The sequence below is a fragment of the Ursus americanus genome, chromosome 10, assembly GCF_024610735.1.
Source record: "Ursus americanus isolate L20-20 chromosome 10, mUrsAme1.1.p, whole genome shotgun sequence".
NCBI classification, from domain to species: domain Eukaryota; kingdom Metazoa; phylum Chordata; class Mammalia; order Carnivora; family Ursidae; genus Ursus; species Ursus americanus.
Genome location: NC_142136.1, coordinates 67291849 through 67313449, shown reverse-complemented (window position 1 = coordinate 67313449; position 21601 = coordinate 67291849). Strand labels below are relative to the sequence as shown.

Below are 21601 nucleotides of genomic sequence, written 5' to 3'. Positions count from 1 at the left end.
CTCTGACTGGAGATGGATGAGGTAAGGTGGGAACTCTTAGTATCAAAGACTCTGAGCTTTAATAGAAAGACTTTATGCCATCTGTTTAGACTATAGGGACGCGTTTGATGATTCATTAGTTCAACTTTTACTAGGGCCTTGGGACCCAAAGATGAAAACCATGTGGTTCGTGCCCTAAGGATGCTCCCCAGACCAGTAAGTGCCTGGCTATCACAGAAGGACAAACAGACCATGGAGGGCATCAAATAAGACTGTAATCTCTGGAATTCAACTAGGTTTTGAATAAGTGAAATTTCTGGGTAAAAAAAAAAGTAGATTATTTGAGGGCCGCTCTTAAATGTGTACAAGACAAATATGCTGAGGTTACCACTGCTTAGAAGTTCCAATTCATTGTGTGTGTGTGTGTGTCTGTCTATATAGATAGATAGATATATGTACATATGTGTATATATATATGTGTGTGTGTGCACACGCACACACACACACACACCCCTCATCTTCTTTATCCATTCATCAGTTGATGGACCTTTGGGCTATCTCCATAGTTTGGCTGTCTTGCTATTTGTAACGATGTGGATGGAGCTAGAGTATATTATGTTAATGAAATAAGTCAGTCAGAGAAAGACAAATACCACATGATCTCACTCATATGTAGAATTTAAGAAAGAAAACAGATGAACATATGGGAAGGGGGAAAAGAGATAAAGGAGAGAGGAAAACAAGACATAAGAACTCTTAATGATAGAGCACAAACTGAGGGTTGATGGAGAGAGGTGGGTGGGGGATGGGCTAGAGGGGGATGGGTATAACAGAGGGTACTTGTGAGGAGCACTGGGTGTCGTATGTAAGGGATGAATCAAAGAATTCTCCTCCGGAAACCAATATTGCACTGTATGTTAACTAACAAAATTTAAATTTTTAAAAGAGAAAAAAAAAGTTGCAATTCATATTAAGGGAAGTACTAGAATAAAAATTAAATGCAGAGACCCTGGGAGTCTGACAAACCTGTGTCTGAATGACCTTGGGCAATCTTATTTTGATTCCCTTCCATCGCCTCTAAGACGGAGATGTAACGCCTACCTTATAAGGTTGCCGTGAGGATCCCGTGAAATGTTATGTGAAAAGTGCCTAGCAGAGTACCTGAATCCCGTTCAGTGCCCCGTGAATATATTCTCTTGTCTGCCTCTTCTTCCCCTCACCTCCCTTCAATGTTGTTTGGTAAGGGGTATCTGTAAAAAGAGTAAAACATAAAATGACAAATACTTCTTTTCATATTTCTATGCGGCTGCCTGAAGTCATGTTCTTTTAATTGAATGACAGTCACATCATTTGAAAGGCTGGTCTAATAATAGCACCAAAGATTGGAAGCTGACAAAGTGCAAATTTTCAGTCAAGTCTTGATTCCAATTTAGACGTGGAAAGACGAGAGTTGAAAAAGAATCCTTGTTACTGAAAGCACAGATACCTCCGTAGGCACACTCTTGCACTGGAATTGTTTGGACCCCTTTTAGTAAAACACACACCAAATGCCACTGTGCATCATCAACCTTAAAAAGGTTACAGACCCCGAATGTGTGAGACTCAGTGGTGCCACGGCACCTTCGCTTGCCTGAAGTGCTCGTGTGCACAGTTTGGGCATGTTTCTCCTGCCTGTGAAAGGCTTCAGTTCATCAGGCAATTCCCCATACTGCGCCGCTTTGTAATTTCCACCTCCATTACTAGCGAAAGCCGTCAGTGACCCCGAGTAAAGCAAGAGTAGAAAATTACTTGGGTTTCATGCTCTTCACGGCTGTGTTAGTGAAGACATAGATTTTCATGGACCCTCAAAGAAGTCTTCCGTCAGAAATCATGCCCACCGAAAGATCAATTAGTTACGCTTTTGTTTTTAAGTAACTTCGCAGTTTTCTTAGTCTCTTCGCTGGTCTAAACCTGCTTTCTTTTGGGGGTGAGACACTTGATGTTCAGCCATAAATAGTGGCTCCTTCTTGGTCTTATAAATTAAGTTATTTAACCAGTTGATTTAGGCTGTGCTTTTAAAAGAATAGAACTATGGATTTGAACCCAATCACTTTCCTTTACTAGTTGTATCAACAGATGTTCAGTGTTTCATTTTTCCTTAAGGGTGTATGGTTTCTCACTGCCTCTTGGCTTCACATGGGGATTCTGTGCTATTGGTTTTGTCTGTAAGAATTTAAGCTGTTTAAAGCTGTTTGTACATGTGGCCAAGAGCTCCTAGTTCCCCAAGCAACGGTTTATCACCCGCCCTGTGTTATCTCTGCTCTTACATTTCTTCAATCACAGAACACAACAGCACGGGCGAGCTTGGTCTGGGATCGCGCGTGCGTTCGGTATGCACGGACTGTTTATGGCGAGCCGTGTGGGTCGGGCTCATGTTCCTGGAGTGCTCTGAGCAGCGTTACTAATCTGTCAGCATAGTATGTTCTCGTGGATAAATATAGACATACGGGCACTCTGTGAGTTGTAGGTCACTGTCTTACTGTGCAGCTAAAAATGGTCCCATTGGTATGAAGAGTCTGCCCTGGACGGAAGGCCTGTTTTAGTTTGTCTTCTACTGTAGGTCTTCAGCACCTGACTAAAAATACACCTTGGCCAAAAATACGAGAGCCCTACCTTGTGGCCGAGACACTTATGGTGCCAGTGAGCAACGGGATCATGGAGTCCGTCATTATGTTTTTTTGCTTTGGAACATAGTCTGTGTAGCAATTCCAGACTGTTCGTTTGGGTTCCTTTTCAGGCTCATGGAGATTACAACAGCTTGTTGGAGACGATCCTGTGTGATCAGCTTCATAAAAGGGCTTGGTAGGTACGAAAGGCTGGTGAAACATATGGCACGGATCATTGGTTATTAAATGCTGAATGTAGGGAAGATTCTTCTAAAGGTTTCAATGGATGGGGGTGGGGGGAGGGTGTCGATTGCATCTGCATGTGGGGATTTACTTTGGATGTCACCGTTCAGAGGCAAGAATAATGCTTTTTAAGTTTCTGTTTGGGATTGCAGTGTTTCGGAGGTAATTTTTGTATGTAAGTCTATGGAACAACAGGCTGTGATGTAATGGAATTTTTCTGTGCACTGAAGTTTCACTGGAGATTTCAGTGCGACTATCTGTGCTGCAAAATTGCAATCTGTAAAAATAGCTTAGTATGTATTTGGAAAATAGGTAATACCATTGCATTTTATATTAGAGCAGAGGTAGGATTTATTCTTGATTTCTTCTAAATATTAATGTAAATACTCAATTATTTTGTTTAAAGCATTGAAATAAGCCTAAGGCAGTTTTCCCTTTGCTTTTGGCTTAGCCTTCTCCAACATGTACAAATAAAATGTTTTCTTTTATTGTTTATGAATTAAGAAATAGGACACCATGGGTTAACCAACGTTAAACTGCATGCCTCTGCTTTTCCTTTATCAGAGTAATAGCCTGGTTACATTAGTTCTAGCATAACCTTGTAAGCAATATTGTACAGGAGCCCAGAAAAATTAATGAGAGGAAACTTCCATGACACAGGGTTAATTACATGCATCTTGGATATCGACCGTTTAACTTTCTATTTAATGAAGGTAGGAAAAGTTAATTTGTAAATGGTAAAGGCACAACATATGGCTCTAATAGAGGAGAAACATTTTGTTTATTAATGATTTGGGAGATTTAATTACTTGTTAATTATTCTTCTGCACTATCTCTAATGATAAACTATTAGATATTTACATAAGATACCATTCTGTTTCTAGGAATGAAATCTTGATTCATCATTAATTTACCCCTTACTTTGTGGTTTCTAAAGTTGAGTGTGTGTTAGGGAACTTTTTTTTCCTCTAAGAGATTTTTTTTTTAATGTATGTCAAGTGTACAAGTTAAATGACAAAACTTACAGTTTCACGTATTAGGAAAAACTGCATCCTAATAGGACTTGTGTGAACTACTGAGTCTTTTTGTTGTTTGATATCTCTTGGATACGTTACTAACCCTTACTGTGTTTCCACTGAATGGACCACTCCCATGATCTGGCAGACATCTTAATAACTCCTTTTTACTTATTGTCTTTCTTGCTCCCAATATATAAACTTCACTTTTATAAGGGGTCAGTAACAACAAGTATCTTTCTGTGAGTTCATAGATTTATCACCATCTCACTGTCTTAGATTATAAACTTCCGGTAGGCATGGATCAAGTGAATTTTACATAGTCATTGTATATCTCCGTAACTATTTAAGAATCTAATGAAATCTCAAATCTTTTTTTATTAAATGAGCTGTCTTCAAAGTAAATAAGTACATAGGAACCAGGAATGTAATAAATCTTTTGATGTTGACAAAATAAAAAACTAACTAGACTACAAAGGATTTCACTTATTCAGTTAATGTATTTAACAAGAGTCGAGTGAGCTTCTACTGTATACCCTGCCCTGGAAGTTTTTCCTTTACTATAGAAGTTGGAAATATATCATCATGTAGAGTATATAATGCATATACATAATGTCTATCTCTTATATACATATATGTATATTGTTGTATACATTAGATAACAATGCATATTGTAATGCATATGGTAACTGTGTATATGCATTTTATAATATAATCTGTATTAACAAAGACGTATGTAGGATTAGACTCCCCTTCAGGTCACTGCCTCCATCATGTAATCTGAAAGGGGATCCTGCGGGGAAATAGCTAAAACTTTGCTTTATGACCTTCATTTGTCAAAATACGGCAGCTTCTGGCACCGCTCCTGGTGGCTGTCCCTGCACATCCAGTCTGCGCTGTCCTCATTGTCCCTTTAGGTTGGTTCCCTGTATAATGCTCCCACTAGCACAGTGGCAAAAACTTCTGTCAGAGACTGTTCTTCTCTTTCCCTCAATGCCCAGCTTCAGAATGTTTCTAATAAAATGGCTCAGAAAGCCAGGCTTGTCATTTGGGGAGGCCTGAAGTCTAGTGCCCAAATAGTGGTCTGCAAGCGACTGCTATTCCCACAGCCTCTAGAGCCTTTTTGACCATGACCCACAGAAAAAAACCACATTTTGCATTATGACCCAGAACACACACCCCATACATATCTGTAGGTGCAGACAGACTGAAAACAAAAGTTTTGTGAAATAGTGTTTACTTACCCTCACTGTGCTGGATGTCATCACCCTGCTATTTTCTCTCCTGTGGTTTTCTATTCTATCTCACTGAACTCATCCTGGTTAGCGCCCAGTATATAGGTTTGGTGATCGAGTAATGGGTCACAAGCCACACTTTGACAAACTGCTTTGAAGATTTCATAAGCCAGGCGTGTTCAACACACCAATAGTCATTCTCTACTGAAATGACATGCTGTCATCCGTGATACTATATTCTACTCCTGGGCAGATTGGTGCTTTATTTGTCAGCATCTTGCTTGGTTGCAGAAATAGCTCTCTCAATACACTTAGTGTGAGTCTTGGGTTGAATGTCGGGCTTCTAAGCTGGAGACAATTCATGACCTCATACATCTTAATGCTTCCGTACTCCTTAATGCAGCAAATATTTATTGAGTATTAAGCTAAAAGGTGGGGATACAAAAGGAATAAAACAAATTCCTTGCCCTCGCTGCACTTAAGTGCAGTGGGGAGACAGGTAGAAAACAAATATATGACGTCTATCATATATCATTGAGAGGTCAGTGCCCTGCAGGAGGGTAAAGCTGGGTAAAGGGATGGAGGGAAGTACCAGGGAGTGGCTGGCCAGAACAGCCTCTAATAAAACCAGAAGGGAGTGAGCCGCCATCACATGTCCTTTCTTCCCTACTTATACGAATTCCTGCAACCCCAGTGCTCCCCACCCCCATTCTCTTCCGCCGTGACGCCTTCTCTAACTATCATCGGTTATTTCCAGGTCTCAACTTCATCGTCACCATCCCAGAGAGTCCTGCCCTGACCCCACAGTCACACATATGTCTCCCCTGTTCCTTCACAGCACTTCCTATTTTGTAACTGTATTTCTGGGTGTATTTATTTTATAATGCCTTCCTCCCCTGCATACTACCAGCTCCCCTGGCAGCTAACACAGTGCTTGGAGTAGAGTGGGCCCTTGGTAAATATTAGCTGACTGAATAAATGAACAAATGAAATGCATAGATAAATGAAGCTAACGAATGCTCTCCTAAATTTCTGTGCTCTTCCAACCTGACACAGCCTTGTGGCATCTTGTAGCTGAAAATACTACATTTTTTAAATCTCTCAGATTGTCTTTTTAAATTTATCTTTGAATTCTCCCCAGAACTTTGCAGAGTAACTTATACAACAAGGATCGATGAAAATTTGTTATTCAGGGAACAGATTAACTGATCTCACTTACAAACTTTTTCTGAAAGGACTCAAACTGTATTGTGATGTAGGTATGATAAAGGATGTCTGTGTAAATGACACCCCACATCCTTGTCATGTGTCCTACGTGTAAACACTCTGAGACTCACACCACTCGCCCTGCACATTTAGTTCATGTGAAAGGATGTAGCTGGACCTGAGATCTGAGTGAACATTCAAACCTATGTGATGGAACCCAGATTAAAATAGTGTTTGATTTTTTAACGTATTTTTAAATTGAGTTTAGTTCCTTAAATTGAGTTTAGCCATTATAAGATGTAGGGAACTTTTTATAAATGGGCCTTATCTTTTAAACAATGTTTTATTACAAAATTTTTCGAACACAAAAGGGTAAAGAATATACAACATATCGCTATCTCTCAGATTCAACAGTTATCAAGATTTTGCCAGGTTTGCTTCATTATACTTCTTTCTCTTTGTTAAAGCATTTCAAATCAGATAGAGATACCATTTCATTGAACTCCAAACAATCAGTATGCATTCTAGAAAATATGGATATGTTCTTAACTACCCATAGTGCTAATTTTATACTTAGCGAAATTGACCACAATTCTGTGATGTAACCTAATCTCCAGTTCATATTCAAGGTGCTTTGATTGTCATTTTTCAGAAATGTCTTTTAACAGTTGGGCTGCTTCAGTCAAGATTCAGACAAGGTCCACACATTACGTTGGGTTGTTCTGTTCCCTAAGTCTTTAATCATCCTACTCATTTTTACCTCCTCCATTGACTTGTAGAAATTAGTGCAGTTTTCTTATAAGATGTACCCAATGTACCTTTGAATTATCTCTTTGCTTCCTTAGGGTGACATTTAACATGTTCCTGTATCCCCATTGTTTTCTTGGAAATGGACATTAGCTACAATATTTTGAAAACTTGATGAACATGGACATAGGGCGAGTTACAACTTCCTCTCTGCCACACTGCCAGAGTCATTTCTGTTTCAGTGGGAGGAGCCTGAAAGCCGCTCTGTCATTCAGGAGTACATAGCCAACATCACTTTCAGTGCTTGGCTGTAGAAACGCTGACCAGTGTCCTGCCACTGGTAGGGAGTTTTGAGAAAACTTCTAGAGTTGATAGTCTAAAAATGCTTTTAAAACACATTAATGATTATAACATCTCACCAGGAAACCTATTTTGCATGTTTTCTTTATTGGGAAAGGATGATATGACTGGACTTCAGGTCCATCTGTATAAGATTCACTTATTTTCTTCTTCCTGTTTCCGTAGACCCCATCCAGATTCCCATCTTTATTCTTTTTCTCATAGTAGGTACAGTGGTCTTTAATTTGTATTGTCCTTCAAATAGCCCTTCTTTAGCCCACCCTCCACAACACCAGTTCAGCATTTTTCCCGGAAATCTGCTAGCTCCCAGTTGTCCTCTAAATAAAGTCTAAACTCGTTGGCTTGCCATTCAAGACTTTAGTTCTAATCGTAAGAACTAGGAACCTACATTTTAATAGGACTTAAGAGTTTAAGTTTTTCATATATATACAATTATTTCGTTCACACAAAGGCTGTACTATAGAATTAGATGGGTTCAGTTCAACAAATATTAAGGTAAGCACAATTATTTAATAGTTATGCCAGGCACTGTGCTAAGCGCATGGAATAAAGACAAGATGTAGTCCTGTACTTGAGGACTTTACAGTTCCTTAGTGAAGAGAGAGTTTGAACATGTGTGCTAAGATAGGCCTGTGTGGTAGGAGGGTGGAGGGAGGGAGGGACGAGGAGAGACTCTTAGCAGATGTCTCCATGCACCTGCCAAGCTATTCCCTCTGCCTGAGTTGCCCCTTTCTTCTCTCTGCCCATCAGAATCCTACCTGTTCTTTAAGACCTGGGTCAAATGCCATCTATTCCATGGTGTCTGGCTTATCAATGGTCCAGAAAAGAGATGATGCTTCCGTCCTTCGCTAGGCCTACTACAGGGAGAGGCAGACTCTCGGTACATAATTATTTTTTTAATGTTAACACAAGTCTTGCATTTGCATTTAGGAATAAAGACAGGCTTCCTCACGTGTCCACCTGTACTATAGGGAGTTGCCAGTCTCAGGAAGGTGAGTGGAACCAGAGAAGAAGCAGAAGGGTTAGGATCATTTGTAAAGCTTTCCTCCATAGAGAGGATAAATGATACAATCTCACTAATTCATATTAATTCAAGGGAAGGCAAGTGTTAAATTTTTTTTAATTTTTGCATTTGAGTATAATTGACACACAATGTTACATCAGTTTCAGGTGTACAACATAGCGATTCAGCAAGTTTATATGTGATGCTCTCCACGAGCGTAGCTCCCATCTGTCACCATACAAGCTGTTACAGTACTATTGACTGTATTCCCTGTGCGGTGCCTTTCATCCCTGTGACTTTCTCATTCCACAGCTGGAAGTCTGTACCTCCCACTCTCCATCATCCATTTTGCCCATCCTGGTACCCCTCCGGCAACCATCAGTTTGTTCTCTGTATTTATAGGTCTGATTCTACTTTTTGTTTATTCATTTGTTTGTTTGGGGTTTTTTTAGATGTGAGTGAAATCATATGGAGTTTGTCTTTCTCAATCTGACTTATTTCACTTAGCAGAATACCCCCTAGGTCCACCCATGTTGTTGCAAATGGCATGATCTCATCCTTCGTGTGGCTGTGTAATATTTCAGTGTGTGTACACATGTACTTCATCTTCCTTATCCACTTGTCTGTTGATGGATAAGTGTTAATTATTGTTTGAATTGTTCAAGTCTTGAATAAGTGATGTTTTATGAATTTTCAGTGTATATATTTTTTAAAGATTTTATTTATTTCTTTGAGAGAAAGAGAGACAGCACAAGTGGGGGGGGGGAGAAGGGGCAGAAGGAGAAGCAGACTCCCCACTGAGCAGCGAGCAGGATTCGGGGCTCGATCCCAGGACTCTGGGCTCATGACCTGAGCCGAGGGCAGACGCTAAACCACCTGAGCCACCCAGGTGCCCCTTCAGCGTGTATTTTTATATAGTCATAGAATACTGGTGCAGAGAGGACAACCTGGCCTGGCCTCTTTAACAGATAAGGAAACTGAAGCCCAGTTGGTGCAGGTTCACCCCCAAGGTCATACGGAGCCATACTCCGACCTTTGACTCCCCTTTCAGTGTTCTGATGTTTTGTCTGAAAAGCATTAACTTCCTTAAAGTTAATGAAGTATAGCTATAGGCAAATGGAATTAAAAACAATGTTATTCACTGGATTAACTGATCCTCTTGGTTCTCCCGTTTACCTGGGACTGGTTAAAAGTGCAGTTTATTGAGCCCCACCCCAGACCCACTGAATCAGGTGGGGCCCAGCCTTCCGGAGAGTCTGATGTGCGGAGATTCTGATCACCCCTGATTCCCGTTGTAAGGTCAGCATATCTTTTTGAAAGTTAGCTTTAAAAAAAAGTGCAAAGCCTTGTGCAAGTGATCACAAAGTTTGAGTCAGTGGGTTGCAAATTAATGAGATTTTGCTGCATAAAATAAGCCAGAAGAGGAAGAAATGGAAAGGAAAAGAAAATGAGAGAAGGAGGAGAGGATGGCCGTGAAGGACCCACGAATTACAGGGTTCTGCTGAGGAGAAGGAAGCTGAAATTCAGGATTATCCTGCCTCTAGCAGGTTATTCGATCTCCTTTTGGTGAGAAAGGACCTTGAAATGTCAATGTAACCTCATCTTCCTTTGCTCACAGATCTTGGCAGACATTCTTTCAGGCTCTGATGACAGTACCTACTTTGAAAATCGGGAAAGGTCCATGTAATTGCATCTTAGCAGATGACAGACATTTATAAAGGAAATCACTGAAGTGTTACTGTCATTTCTCTAAGATAAAATACTGGAAGTCAAAGGAAGGGAGAAAAGAAAACAGGGCAGCGACTCAATACTTCTGTTCTCTTTATTGTACTCCCTCACTCTCTGCCGGGTATCCAGTCTTTGGGAGACCAAAGACAAAAATGTCTTGGAGAGGTTGCAGCCTGAACAGAAGTTCGGTTGCTCCTTGTTTGAATCATAACCAGTTAAAGTTGATATCATCAGTATATCTTGGAAGGGGTAGTCTCTAGACCTTTCTAAGGTGTGTCAATAATCAGATTTCATATATTTTATGGGTCTTCAATGTTTTTAAAGATTTTATTTATTTATTTGACGGGGGGGGGAGCGCAAGCAGAGGGAGGAGGAGAGGGCGAGGGAGAAGCAGGCTCTCCGCTGAGCAGGGAACCCAATGTGAGGCCCAATCCCAGGACCCTGGGATCATGACCTGAGCCGAAGGCAGCCGCCCAACCGACTGGGCGGCCACTCAGGTGCCCCATGGGTCTTCAATTCTTAACTCTTTTTTTGTACTTCTAGCCCTTCCCAAAGCCCTTCTACTGGCTAAAAGATGCATTCAAGTTTAAGAGGGCAGACAACTTGGCAGGAGGGACCTCCATGGCTGGCAGTTATGTTAGCCTTTCTAGAAAATCACCACCTATACTAATCTATAGGAAGCTTCATTCTCCAAGTCACAACATTTATATTTTATTTCTTCATCCCCAAACTGGCTCATACCAGGGCCAAAGTAAGGGAACTTACTTTATTCAGTCTTCATCATAGACAACTGGCTTGTTTTTAAATTCAGGGTCATAAAAGAAGCTCAGAATATATGCTGTCAGAGAAACATGGGATCAGATCCTGGGTCAACCACTCTGTGACCTTAGGCAAGACACTTCATCTCTCTCAACCTACCTGGTTTTTGTAAAAGTGAGATTGTTTGGCCTAGGATTATTTCTGAGGATTAAAGACATTAATTATCCTAGAGATATCTTGTGGACCCTGAAACTTGAAGGAACACAATTTGAGAACTCTAGGACTGAGAGAACTAAGTAGTGGAAGAGAAAGGAAGAATATTTTATCAACAAAACTGGGAGGAATATTTCACATTACCAGAATTACATAGAAATTAAGAAGAACTTAATGTGTCACTGATTATATTTTTCTTCCAGGGCAAAAAGCATTTCTGAGTATTTTTACCTTGTTTTCTCTTCTTGATTGATTTTGAAATATATAAAATTAGGAATCATCCATCTCTTTGTTAAGAAATATTTTTCTATTGCTCACACTAATTGTTTCTTCTTATCCCAACATTTTCCATTTCTTAATAATACTCTTGAGAGGAAACTAATTCTTCCTATCACATTTGGAAGATTTTTTTCTTTTTATCCTAATTTATTTTGCATGACTTTTGAAGTTTCTGGTCATTTTGAGTATTTGCACTACCTTTTAAAATGCCATTTCTTAAGCACCCTCATAAATGCATTAGTGGACAATTTATTATAGTTCTATACACAGTGTGACATGTTCTCACAGTAGCTGCGTCATTCTTGGTTTGTTATGTTTTATGAAATGTTCCTGTAATGCCAGTAAACAAAATAAGTCTTACAGGAAAAGAAGGATTTGGGGTGAACATCAGGTCCTAAAGAAGGATCCCAGCACTTGGGTACTAATGGGATTTGCCCTCAGAACCTACAAAAGGAATGAGTCCCTGAGAACTGGCAGAAAGAATAATGTATATCCCACTATGAACAAAGAACTCTAATCAATTTACTCCTCTGTTGAAAGATAGGTTACATTGATCTCTAGGAAATAACATTGTTTAAATGAACCTCCATTTCTAAGATGAGTAGCTACTTGGAATAGTTACCACCATATAATCTCAGGGGTACTTCCAAAGAAAAGGAAACCATTTTTTTTTTTTTTTAATTTCAAATGCTGAGAGGCTGCTTCTAGTTATGGGAACATCAGAAACAGCATTAAGTGTTCCGAACAACTGGCTCAGTGCTTGTCCATCTTTATAAGCTAGAGAAAAGCAGACAAAGATGGCCGTCTTTCCAGAGTCACATACTTTGTGGTGGGAGGCAGAGGAGCTGTGCGTCAGGATGGACATTTGGTTCCTGCCTTTTGCAGCCTGGTTAAAATTCTCAACCAGAACTGACACAGAAAAGGGCGGGCCAAAGGGATGGGCTGGAAAAGCAGATCCTGCCCAAGCCAAATGGTGTTCGGATTTTCTTAGACACCAAGAAAGCACACAGCTTTCATTCCTCTCCAGAGAAGTTCCAAACTAAAACATTTGAACATTCCTCTATCCCCTCACTCTGGTTAATTTCCTATTTTTCTTTTTGAACATACTGCAGTCTGACTGTGTGCATGTGTGTGTGCGTGTGTACACAGAATTGCAGATTGCATGGCCCTGCTTCAGCCAGCCATAAACTCCGTGAGGTCAGGAACCATCTGTTCTATTCACTGCTACCTTCCCAGGGCCTAGGACAGTTTGTGAAACCTAAGTACTCATTAAATAAAGATTGGTCAGAATGAATGAATGAATGAATGAATGAATGAAGAATGAATGAATGAATGAATGAATGAATGGTAGCCTCTAATGAGTAATGGTATTAACTTCAGAAAATCTGACTGAGAAAACCAATTGTTTTCCTATAACAAATAGTGCCACTTTTAGCCTCTGGGACATTCATATGTGGAAACTCATTATGACATTAACTTTCCTTTCGGTGACATAATAAAAACGTAGCTGAACTATGAGTTGTGGGGTGTTTGTATTGGTGTTGCAGTTAGGAAGTTAGTAATTCCTGGAAATGTTGGTAATTGAAGGAAAGTGGACTGAAGACCTTAGCCAGCTAAAAGCAGCCAGCCTAAAGGCAAGCTGTTAGGCAGTGACGCTGGGAAAAAAATAGTCATGCTTGAAAGATCATCGCTTGCAGTCAGAAATAGATCGAATAAAGAGGTAATGAATGGGCCACAAAAGCCGAAAAGAGATTTCTTACAGACTAAGGAATGGAGCCTGTTCACTATAAGAAATAAAGACTCAGGGAAAGAGAGAAAGCAGCCCCTGGAGCCATCCAACAGAACCAAATAGAAACAGAATTTGGGACAAAATAACAACATCAACAAACCCATTTAAGATATAAGAATGCAATGGAGAAAAATTCGAACATGTTCAATCCAAGATTAAAATGTAAATGAGCCATTGCACTACGGGGTGTTTACCCCAAAGGTACAGACGTAGTGAAGAGAAGGGCCATATGCACCCCAATGTTCATAGCAGCAATGTCCACAATAGCTAAATCGTGGAAGGAGCCGAGATGCCCTTCAACAGATGACTGGATTAAGAAGTTGTGGTTCATATACACAATGGAATATTACTCAGCCATCAAAAAGAACGATTTCTCAACATTTGCTGCAACATGGACGGCACTGGAGGAGATAATGCTAAGTGAAATAAGTCAAGCAGAGAAAGACAATTATCATATGATTTCTCTCATCTATGGAACACAAGAACTAGGAAGATTGGTAGGGGAAGAAAGGGATAAAGAAAGGGGGGGTAATCAGAAGGGGGAATGAAGCATGAGAGACTATGGACTCTGAGAAACAAACTGAGGGCTTCAGAGGGGAGGGGGTGTGGGAGAATGGGATAGACCAGTGATGGGTAGTAAGGAGGGCACGTATTGCATGGTGCACTGGGTGTTATACACAACTAATGAGTCATCAAACTTTACATCAAAAACCAGGGATGTACTGTATGGTGACTAACATAATAAAATAAAAAAACATTAAAAAAAATTTAAAAAATGTAAATGAGAAAATCTAAAAAGAAAGCAAATTTCCAAAAGATTTGATAAATAGGGTCCTGGTTAATAGCTGAACGTGATGCTCTCCTTCAGGCCCCCACCTCAGCTCCCCACCCCCAGGAACCCCGGTTTGGGTGACTTCCTAGGGACATTGAGCTGATGTGTGCACATGGGAAGATGAGCTGAAGAAGAAAAGGAGAGAGGATAAAAGCAGATGGAGATGAAGCTCGAAAACGTATCCCATGCAGGAAATTAAAATGAGAGCAGTTTTCAGTCTAGCAAATTAAATTGTTCCGTCAACATATATTTTGAGGTGGGGAAAATGAGGTAACGGTGACCTGTCAGGACCCTTTCATGAGCAGGGATCCCTATTTCCAGAGGCCCCGTCACGGGGGCAGCTGGGTGGCCAGGACCTGCCAGGTCAGGGAGGGAATCCTGACCTGGACCCTGAAGGGTGGGCGGACATGCTGGCCCGGCTGGACAGAAAGTGGTGGAAACACTGTCGGTGGGGAAGCTTCGATGCAGACAGTAACCGCCTGCGTTGGCCAAGCTGGAAAGGGGCCAAAGTGTGGCTGGTACTGAATTGGCGATATGTCTGTTTCCATCAAAAATAAGTGCCAGTTAAAAATCAGACCTATGAGGAAAGAGATGTAATTCTTCAGAGCTAAATTCTTAAGCTTAATTCTAAATTCTGTTATACAGCCAAACCTTTTTTGTAGGCTTGTCTTTTGGAAATCTACATTAGTCTTTTTCCCACCTTCTCCAATACAGGACCATATTACGAAACTTCCTGTCGCCTTTCCCCGGGAGTTAGGGTGTTCGTCTTGGAATCCTAGTTGTGACAACATGCCGGACGGGCACGTCACTGCCCCCACACCTGTCGGAGTGCCTGATTCTGTGGCCCTTTAAAATGCAATGTAAAGTAGTCATGTTTGGCTTCGTGCAAGTTCATTTTTAAGTTCGGGAGGCTTTTTAGTGTAGTGCCATGTTTTTCCTTCTTTTGCGCTTAGAGTTTCTACCCAAAGATGTTGCCTCTTTCCCTTGTAATTTTCAGTTTTCAGACTCTCATGAACTTAAAAAACTAGACCATTGATCTTAATTACGCATAGATTAAAAGCAAGCAGGTGCAGAGCGAGAGTCTCACGATGTTTTTCTCGTAGTGATGTTCTAATGTTTGGACTGGTATGGACTTTAGGACTCAATTTTGACCACCAGACAACATGTGCTTCCTGGTTCTTAACTGTATTGTCACCAGATAACTGAGTTATTGAAAGGTCCTATGTCATATGTTTACTTTTGAAAATCATTCTGACAAAAGGCTAGGGTTTGTTCTGAGTTAATTAGTGTAGGACAAAGAGGAGTTATTAAAACAGAGCGGATCTTGTTCAAGGACACTTACCCCATTAAATGTTACTGCATCTCCGTCTGCCGAGCGGATATGTTTGAAACAGGAGTGATGGGCCCCCGCCCCTGAACCTCCTTCAGTGCTGGCACGGGGCTCTGCTGGGCTAGGCTAGTCCCAGCTCGCTAAGGTTATGCAGACTTTTGTACTCACAGGGATGTCTGGCTTTGTAGTACAGGGGACTAAGGTTTTTTTCTGACAGCAGTGACTTGGTACTTTGGCCATTTAAATGGAATATTCATCTGAGAGACTTTCCGGTATCTGGATTTCGGCTCTCTGGTTCAAAATGCGATGTTGCAGGCGGACTGCCAGAGGTCACTCGTGAAAATCCTCTCACTGTGGTTATGACATTTGGGCCCCAGAGTCTTGTAATTATGGATCTGATCTCGCAGTTGTATGTTACATCAACCTGGTTCGTGCTGTCTTCTAGAAATGGATTAAATCCTGTGGAAAACTAAAGATAATGAAAGATTGCCCTCCACTTAGACTTTCTCAGTTTATATTCCAGTTTCCAGGCCTATGGCACAATGCCCTTGATAACAGTAGGAAGATATCTCGTGGAGCCCTTATGTCCCTCTGTAATTTGGCCTTGGGAGGCTTCCCACTTCCAAAAGACACCTGCACTGAGAGAGAGCAGGTCAAGCAGACGGTGACCAGCACTTCACTGGCATCACCTGATTTTGAATGTGTCCAATTAGAGTAAGTCGTGACTTTTAGGGAGCTGCTTGGAATGCCATTTAACTACTGACTCTCGATTGCAAATACTGCACCCTCTTCCTTTAAAGACTCTACGGATTCTTCTCTGAGAGCTCCCTCCCTATGAATCACTTCAAGATGTACAGAAATAAAGTTAGCTGTCATTGTAGGTAGTTATTTAAGGAGATCTACTGAGTATTATCTGTGTGAAGAACTCCGTATTAGACCAGGAGGTGACAGTTTTGTTGGGGAGCTTTCAGGGGATACATTTAGCAGAATATATGGTTCGGTTACAGGGCCACACCTGGGACAAACTATGGGACCAACTGATAATTACTTCACTTGTCTGCTATCTTCGGAGTCTGTCTTAGGTAATGTAGCGTGTATGATACCAAAGAGCGTGAGTTAAATGTTTAAATTTATAATACATACTGATCAGTGAAGGATGGCCTGGGGTAGGTTTTGTGGATATGGATCTAGACATTGGTTCTGAAAGGACGAGACAATTAGATGAGCAGAGTAGAGTGGAAAGGAGGCACAAGGGAGAACAGTGTGCTCACGGGCCAGCCAGGGCATCAGCGTGACTTGGGTGCTGGGTGGAGGCAATCTATGGAAGGCTGTCAAAACCGGGCCATGTGTTTGAAGCTGGGTGATAATTAAGAGCCACTGAAAATCTTGAGCAAAAAAGTGTTATGATTAAAGCCATGGGAAAGGAAGTTTTGTTTGGTATGTAAAATGAATGAAAGAAACTCAGCAAAGGGACTGCTATAGTCATCAAGCCATAAGTCTCCAAGGGCCTGGACAAGGATGGACTTATAAGAATGGAGAAGAAATGGAATACCATGCCAAAGACATATTTTATTTTGGGGCGCCTGGGTGGCACAGCGGTTAAGCATCTGCCTTCGGCTCAGGGCGTGATCCTGGCGTTATGGGATCAAGCCCCACATCAGGCTTTTCCGCTGTGAGCCTGCTTCTTCCTCTCCCACTCCCCCTGCTTGTGTTCCCTCTCTCGCTGGCTGTCTCTATCTCTGTCAAATAAATAAATAAAATCTTTAAAAAAAAGACATATTTTATTTTTATAATTTGACGCACCATAAAGTTTAGTGGTAGTTGAGATATGGGAAGACCCTTCAGAGGTAAGGAACCCCTCAGCCTGCATGGTAGGTTAAATGGAATGGAGAAGAGGGAGCATAGGGAAAGAGGAGGAAAGAGAAGGGAGAAGCTATAACTTAGCATGAGGACAGCCTTGTCATTCAATAAAATAAATAAAAGTTTTGCTTGGCTTCCTCAGAATTTCACTTGGGATAGAAAGAAGGAAGGAGAAGCCTTTAATTTGTCATTTTGAAAAAAGTGTTCAGCTTTCTGGATCTTTTTCTCTTTTATTATCAATGATACACCACCATCCTCTTGATATCCAAACCAGTATCCAAACTGGAAATTCACTTTTTCTTCACTCTCTTTCTTAATCTTTGTATCCAGTCATCCAGAACTAGATCGTCTTCCTTTTTTTAAAAAAAAAAAAGTCTACTTTATCATCATCCTGTCCTTAGCACTTTTGATGCCTCTGTCCTAAACCATGTTTAACTCTGTTTCTTTCATTGACTGTCATACCCGACCATATCCCAGGTACTTAGGTGGAAGGAGCTGGTGCGTGTTAGTGTTTGACATGCCGAAGTGTAGTACAAAGTGGAGAGACATGAAATTTTCATTTATGAATAAAAATTCTTTTCTCTCTCAAATTAAAATAATTGGCTCTGTTGCACTCTGAAAGGAGGCCACTTACTGGGGACTGTGACAGCTCCCTCTCTTCAAGATCTAATCCATATAGGGAATCTACACATTTCCAAAGGAGAGACATCCCAACTTGGACCAAAGGGTAGTGCACGTGTAGAGTTAAACCTACATCTTGAATGGCGTAGATGGGGCACTGCCTGAGCCTTTTATCTTTCAAGAAGGACATCTCTTTCAGGAGCAAGAGCCAGCTGGGTTTCTGAAACTTCTGGGTTCATGGAAACTTCTGAGTTTTTTCCATAATTAGAATAAAACACAGAGTGCTCTGGCCATTAGGAACACCAGAACAAGAAATTGTGTTTTTTTTTTTTTCCATATACATTTTCTTAGTCCATTTCCCTGGGACATAAAAAAGAAGCAAAAACATCTTAACTGTGATAGGATTTCTCAGCTGTATTGTGTGCTTACAAGGTAATTTACCTAAAGCAATGTGATAACCAGAAGTACTTTGAGATTATCAAACACAGCATAATGCAAACTTAATGTGATCAAAATAATTAAATTCTGACACCATGCCTGAAGAATAAGGCCAAGTTATGACATGAAGCGCAGCTTTCTTGATACAATTCATATCCTTCTGTTTATGTTTTAATACAGCCATTCTGGATATTTGTGATGTTATTTTCAGCCAGTAAGAACATCTGTTATATTTTTCAGCTTCTCCAGTTGGCAACGGTTATATCAAGCCTCCAGTTCCACCTGTTTCTGGCACGCAGAGAGAGAAAGGGCCGCCAGCCATGTTACCCATCAATGTGGACCCAGACAGCAAACCAGGAGAATATGTCCTCAAGAGTCTATTTGTCAACTTCACCACTCAGGCTGAGCGCAAGATTCGCATCATTATGGCAGAACCTCTGGTGAGTTTGTGCCACGACACCCTTTAAAATTCATCTTTACACTAAATACAGTAGATTTTACAGCTCCAAGAAAAGATGGAAGAAAATCCCCTGATTTCCCAAGGTGGTTTTGATACCATAGGTAAATTTTTAAAAAGTTATAATGAAGTTTCCTGATTTAAGAAAAGAAAATGAGAGTCAAGGACTTCAAAACAATCCTCGGCAAATACATTTAAGTAGCCCGCTTTGCTACTACAGTTAAGACTAATAAGCATAATTTAACAATAAGTAGGAATCCTAGAAAATTTGTGTTCAGGGTCTCTGCTATGTACATACACTTTAGTCAAAATCTTTTGTCTGTTTTTAAAGTAAATGAGAAAAAAAAAATCATTCTTCAAGTGGCTGCCTGAACTCCCAGTTTGAGAACATACAGTCTCAGTGATGTATTGTCTGAAGACGTTATTTGGTGAGTCATTCAGAAACACCTCTTTGTTTTCTGAAAATTGGAGGACAGGAGATTCTCGGCTCACTTACCTTTAGGTCCCTTATTAGACAGATAATGTCCTTGGACGTCAGTATCTTTCTTTGCAGATGATTCTGCTACAAAGTAAGGCCTGTGTTTCAGCCTTATGTGAATTGCTTTAACAAGGGCTCTACAGACAAGAGTCCTGAATCTCAAAGAAGAAAGTCCAATTGGTAGATTCAGATTACTTGTTTTCTGACCTTCTCAGGACACACACAATAAGAGAAAAGGAAAGGAATTCCGAATGACACAGCTTTTTCTATGAAACTCGGCTTTGTACCTCATCCTGGGGCATGAGAAGATGATGTGAGGTTGGCTTTACAGCATCAGGGCTTAAAATAATTGAATATAATACTATTGAACCCACAACATAGGTCTTTAAAAAAATACGCAATGGATGATGCTCAACATTATCTGTTAAAAATAACCTTTGTGGGGGACGCCAGGGTGGCTCAGTTGTTTAAGCGTCTACCTTCAGCTCAGGTCATGATCCCAGGGTCCTGGGACTGAGTCCTACATAGTACTCCCTGCTCAGCAGTGAGTCTGTTTCTCCCTCTGCCTCTGCCCCTCTGTCTGCTTGTGATCACTCTCTCTCTCTCTTTCTCTAAAAAAAAATAGTAACCTTTGTGGGGCCCCCTAGGTGGCTCAGTCGGTTAAGTGTCTGACTCTTGGTTTTGGCTCAGGTCGTGATCTCAGGGTTGTGAGATGGAGCCCCACATTGGGCTCTGCGCTCAGCATGGTGTCTGCTTGAAATTCTCTCTCTCCCTTTCCCTCTGCCCCTAGCCCTTCACTCTCCCTCTCAAAAAAAAGGAAAAAAGACCTTTGTAAGAATCACAATTTAAGGTTTAGGAACCAAAATTCAAGAATATTTGTTAAATATGTGGTTGCCTGGAAGTTACAAATTTTGCGTTTTAAAGTTTTAATTTAGAGGCACATCTGGGTGGCTCAGTTGGTTAAGCGTCTGCCTTCGGCTCAGGTCATGATCCCAGGGTCCTGGGACTGAGTCCTGCATCAGGCGGGCTCCCTGCCCAGTGGGGAGCCTGGTTCTCCCTCTGTCTACTGGTCCCCCTGCTTGTGGGTCCCCCCCGCTGCCACGCACCCAGCAAGCAAGCAAGCAAATAAACAAACAAATTAAATAAATAAATGTTTTAATTAAATCAGTGGAGGTTATCTTCATGAATTCTAGCTTCCTATTTTATAGAATGTTTCCTGGTTTTATAGTTTTAATCCTTTAAACCTTAGTACAGTATCTTTTCCCCTTTCACTCATTTTTAAAGAAATTTTTCTGTTATTCTTACTGCTAATAATAATAGCCAATATTCCTGGAGTATTTATTATGTGCCAGGCACTGGGCTTAATTTATTGTCTCCTTTAATCTTCACAGTGACCTTAGGTAGGTGGTATTTATATCCCCATTTACAGATGGGAAATATTGGCACAGAGAGGGCAAAGTCTTTGCCCAAGGTCACACAGCGTTGGCTTGAACTCAGGCTGGATGAGCCCACCTCTGAACCCTCTATATTCAGTTGCCCATCTTTACGTGGTCATCCTCGTGTGCAGATACTTTCATTAATGTCCTAAAACAAACCAACACAGGGCTCTCCTATAACGTATTCAGCCAGAAATCAAATACCCAAGTTCTCCTTGCCCATAACTGTGCCGAGCCTTTGGAACCCTCCGAGCACCTCAAGAGATGCTGAGGCTGTGTAGCCTGGTAGAGGGTGAGAAGCCACCTTGCTCCAGTGTCAAGGGGGAGTTTAAGGAGCAGAGAGTGGGAAGGCACAAAGAAGAGTCATGTCACTTCCTAACAGTGGTAGATCAGGGTTCTCTGAAGTCGTGTGGCATGGTGAATTGTCCTAAGGAACTGGGAAGTTCTACAAAAGTTGAAAGAAATGCTAAGAAGGCAGGGCCCTGACATCTTTTGAGCCATCCGTCTTTCCAAAATAATAGCTTATATGTCATTATTTGAGAATTTACCAAGTAAAATAGTTTGGATTTAACTTTCTGATCTTTACTAGCTTGGAATTTATTTGTGTGGCATTCTCTTCTTGGAGTAAACATTATGTCTGAACAACTAATACGTGCCACAGCATTCCTTTAATTAGAGGTAGGCATTTTGGTCCCTTTCGGTGAGACAACTTAAATATTGCCAAACAAGAAAAATGGAAAAGAAAAAGTCTAAGTCCTGTTCATTAGCAAATCTTCATGGTGCACTGAAGGGAAGAGTCCCCTAGATGCTGAGGGCCAAATAGATGAACATTATGTTTCTAGCTCAAGAAACGTATCAATCAATTTTTAGTATTGTTGCTTTTTATAAAAGGGGACTGTTTATTGCCCTTGTATTTTTGGCAGAGATGTGAGTTTCTGTGCCATATC

At 40.9% G+C, this 21601-nt stretch overlaps 1 protein-coding gene across 8 annotated transcripts in view; it reads left to right on the top strand.

Moving 5' to 3' along the window:
* The window catches only part of FRY (FRY microtubule binding protein), a 429617-nt gene that overhangs the window by 203354 nt on the left and 204662 nt on the right, over window positions 1–21601 (top strand). For 7 of the 8 annotated variants that reach the window (XM_087865212.1, XM_087865211.1, XM_087865207.1 and 4 more), the window contains one exon: window positions 18524–18723. In XM_087865212.1, coding sequence (XP_087721338.1) covers window positions 18604–18723 — 120 coding nt within the window. In that variant the 5' untranslated portion in view covers window positions 18524–18603. Of the gene's footprint in view, window positions 1–2364; window positions 2821–18523; window positions 18724–21601 lie in introns of those variants that run through there. The other variant, XM_087865209.1, reaches the window with a different exon arrangement.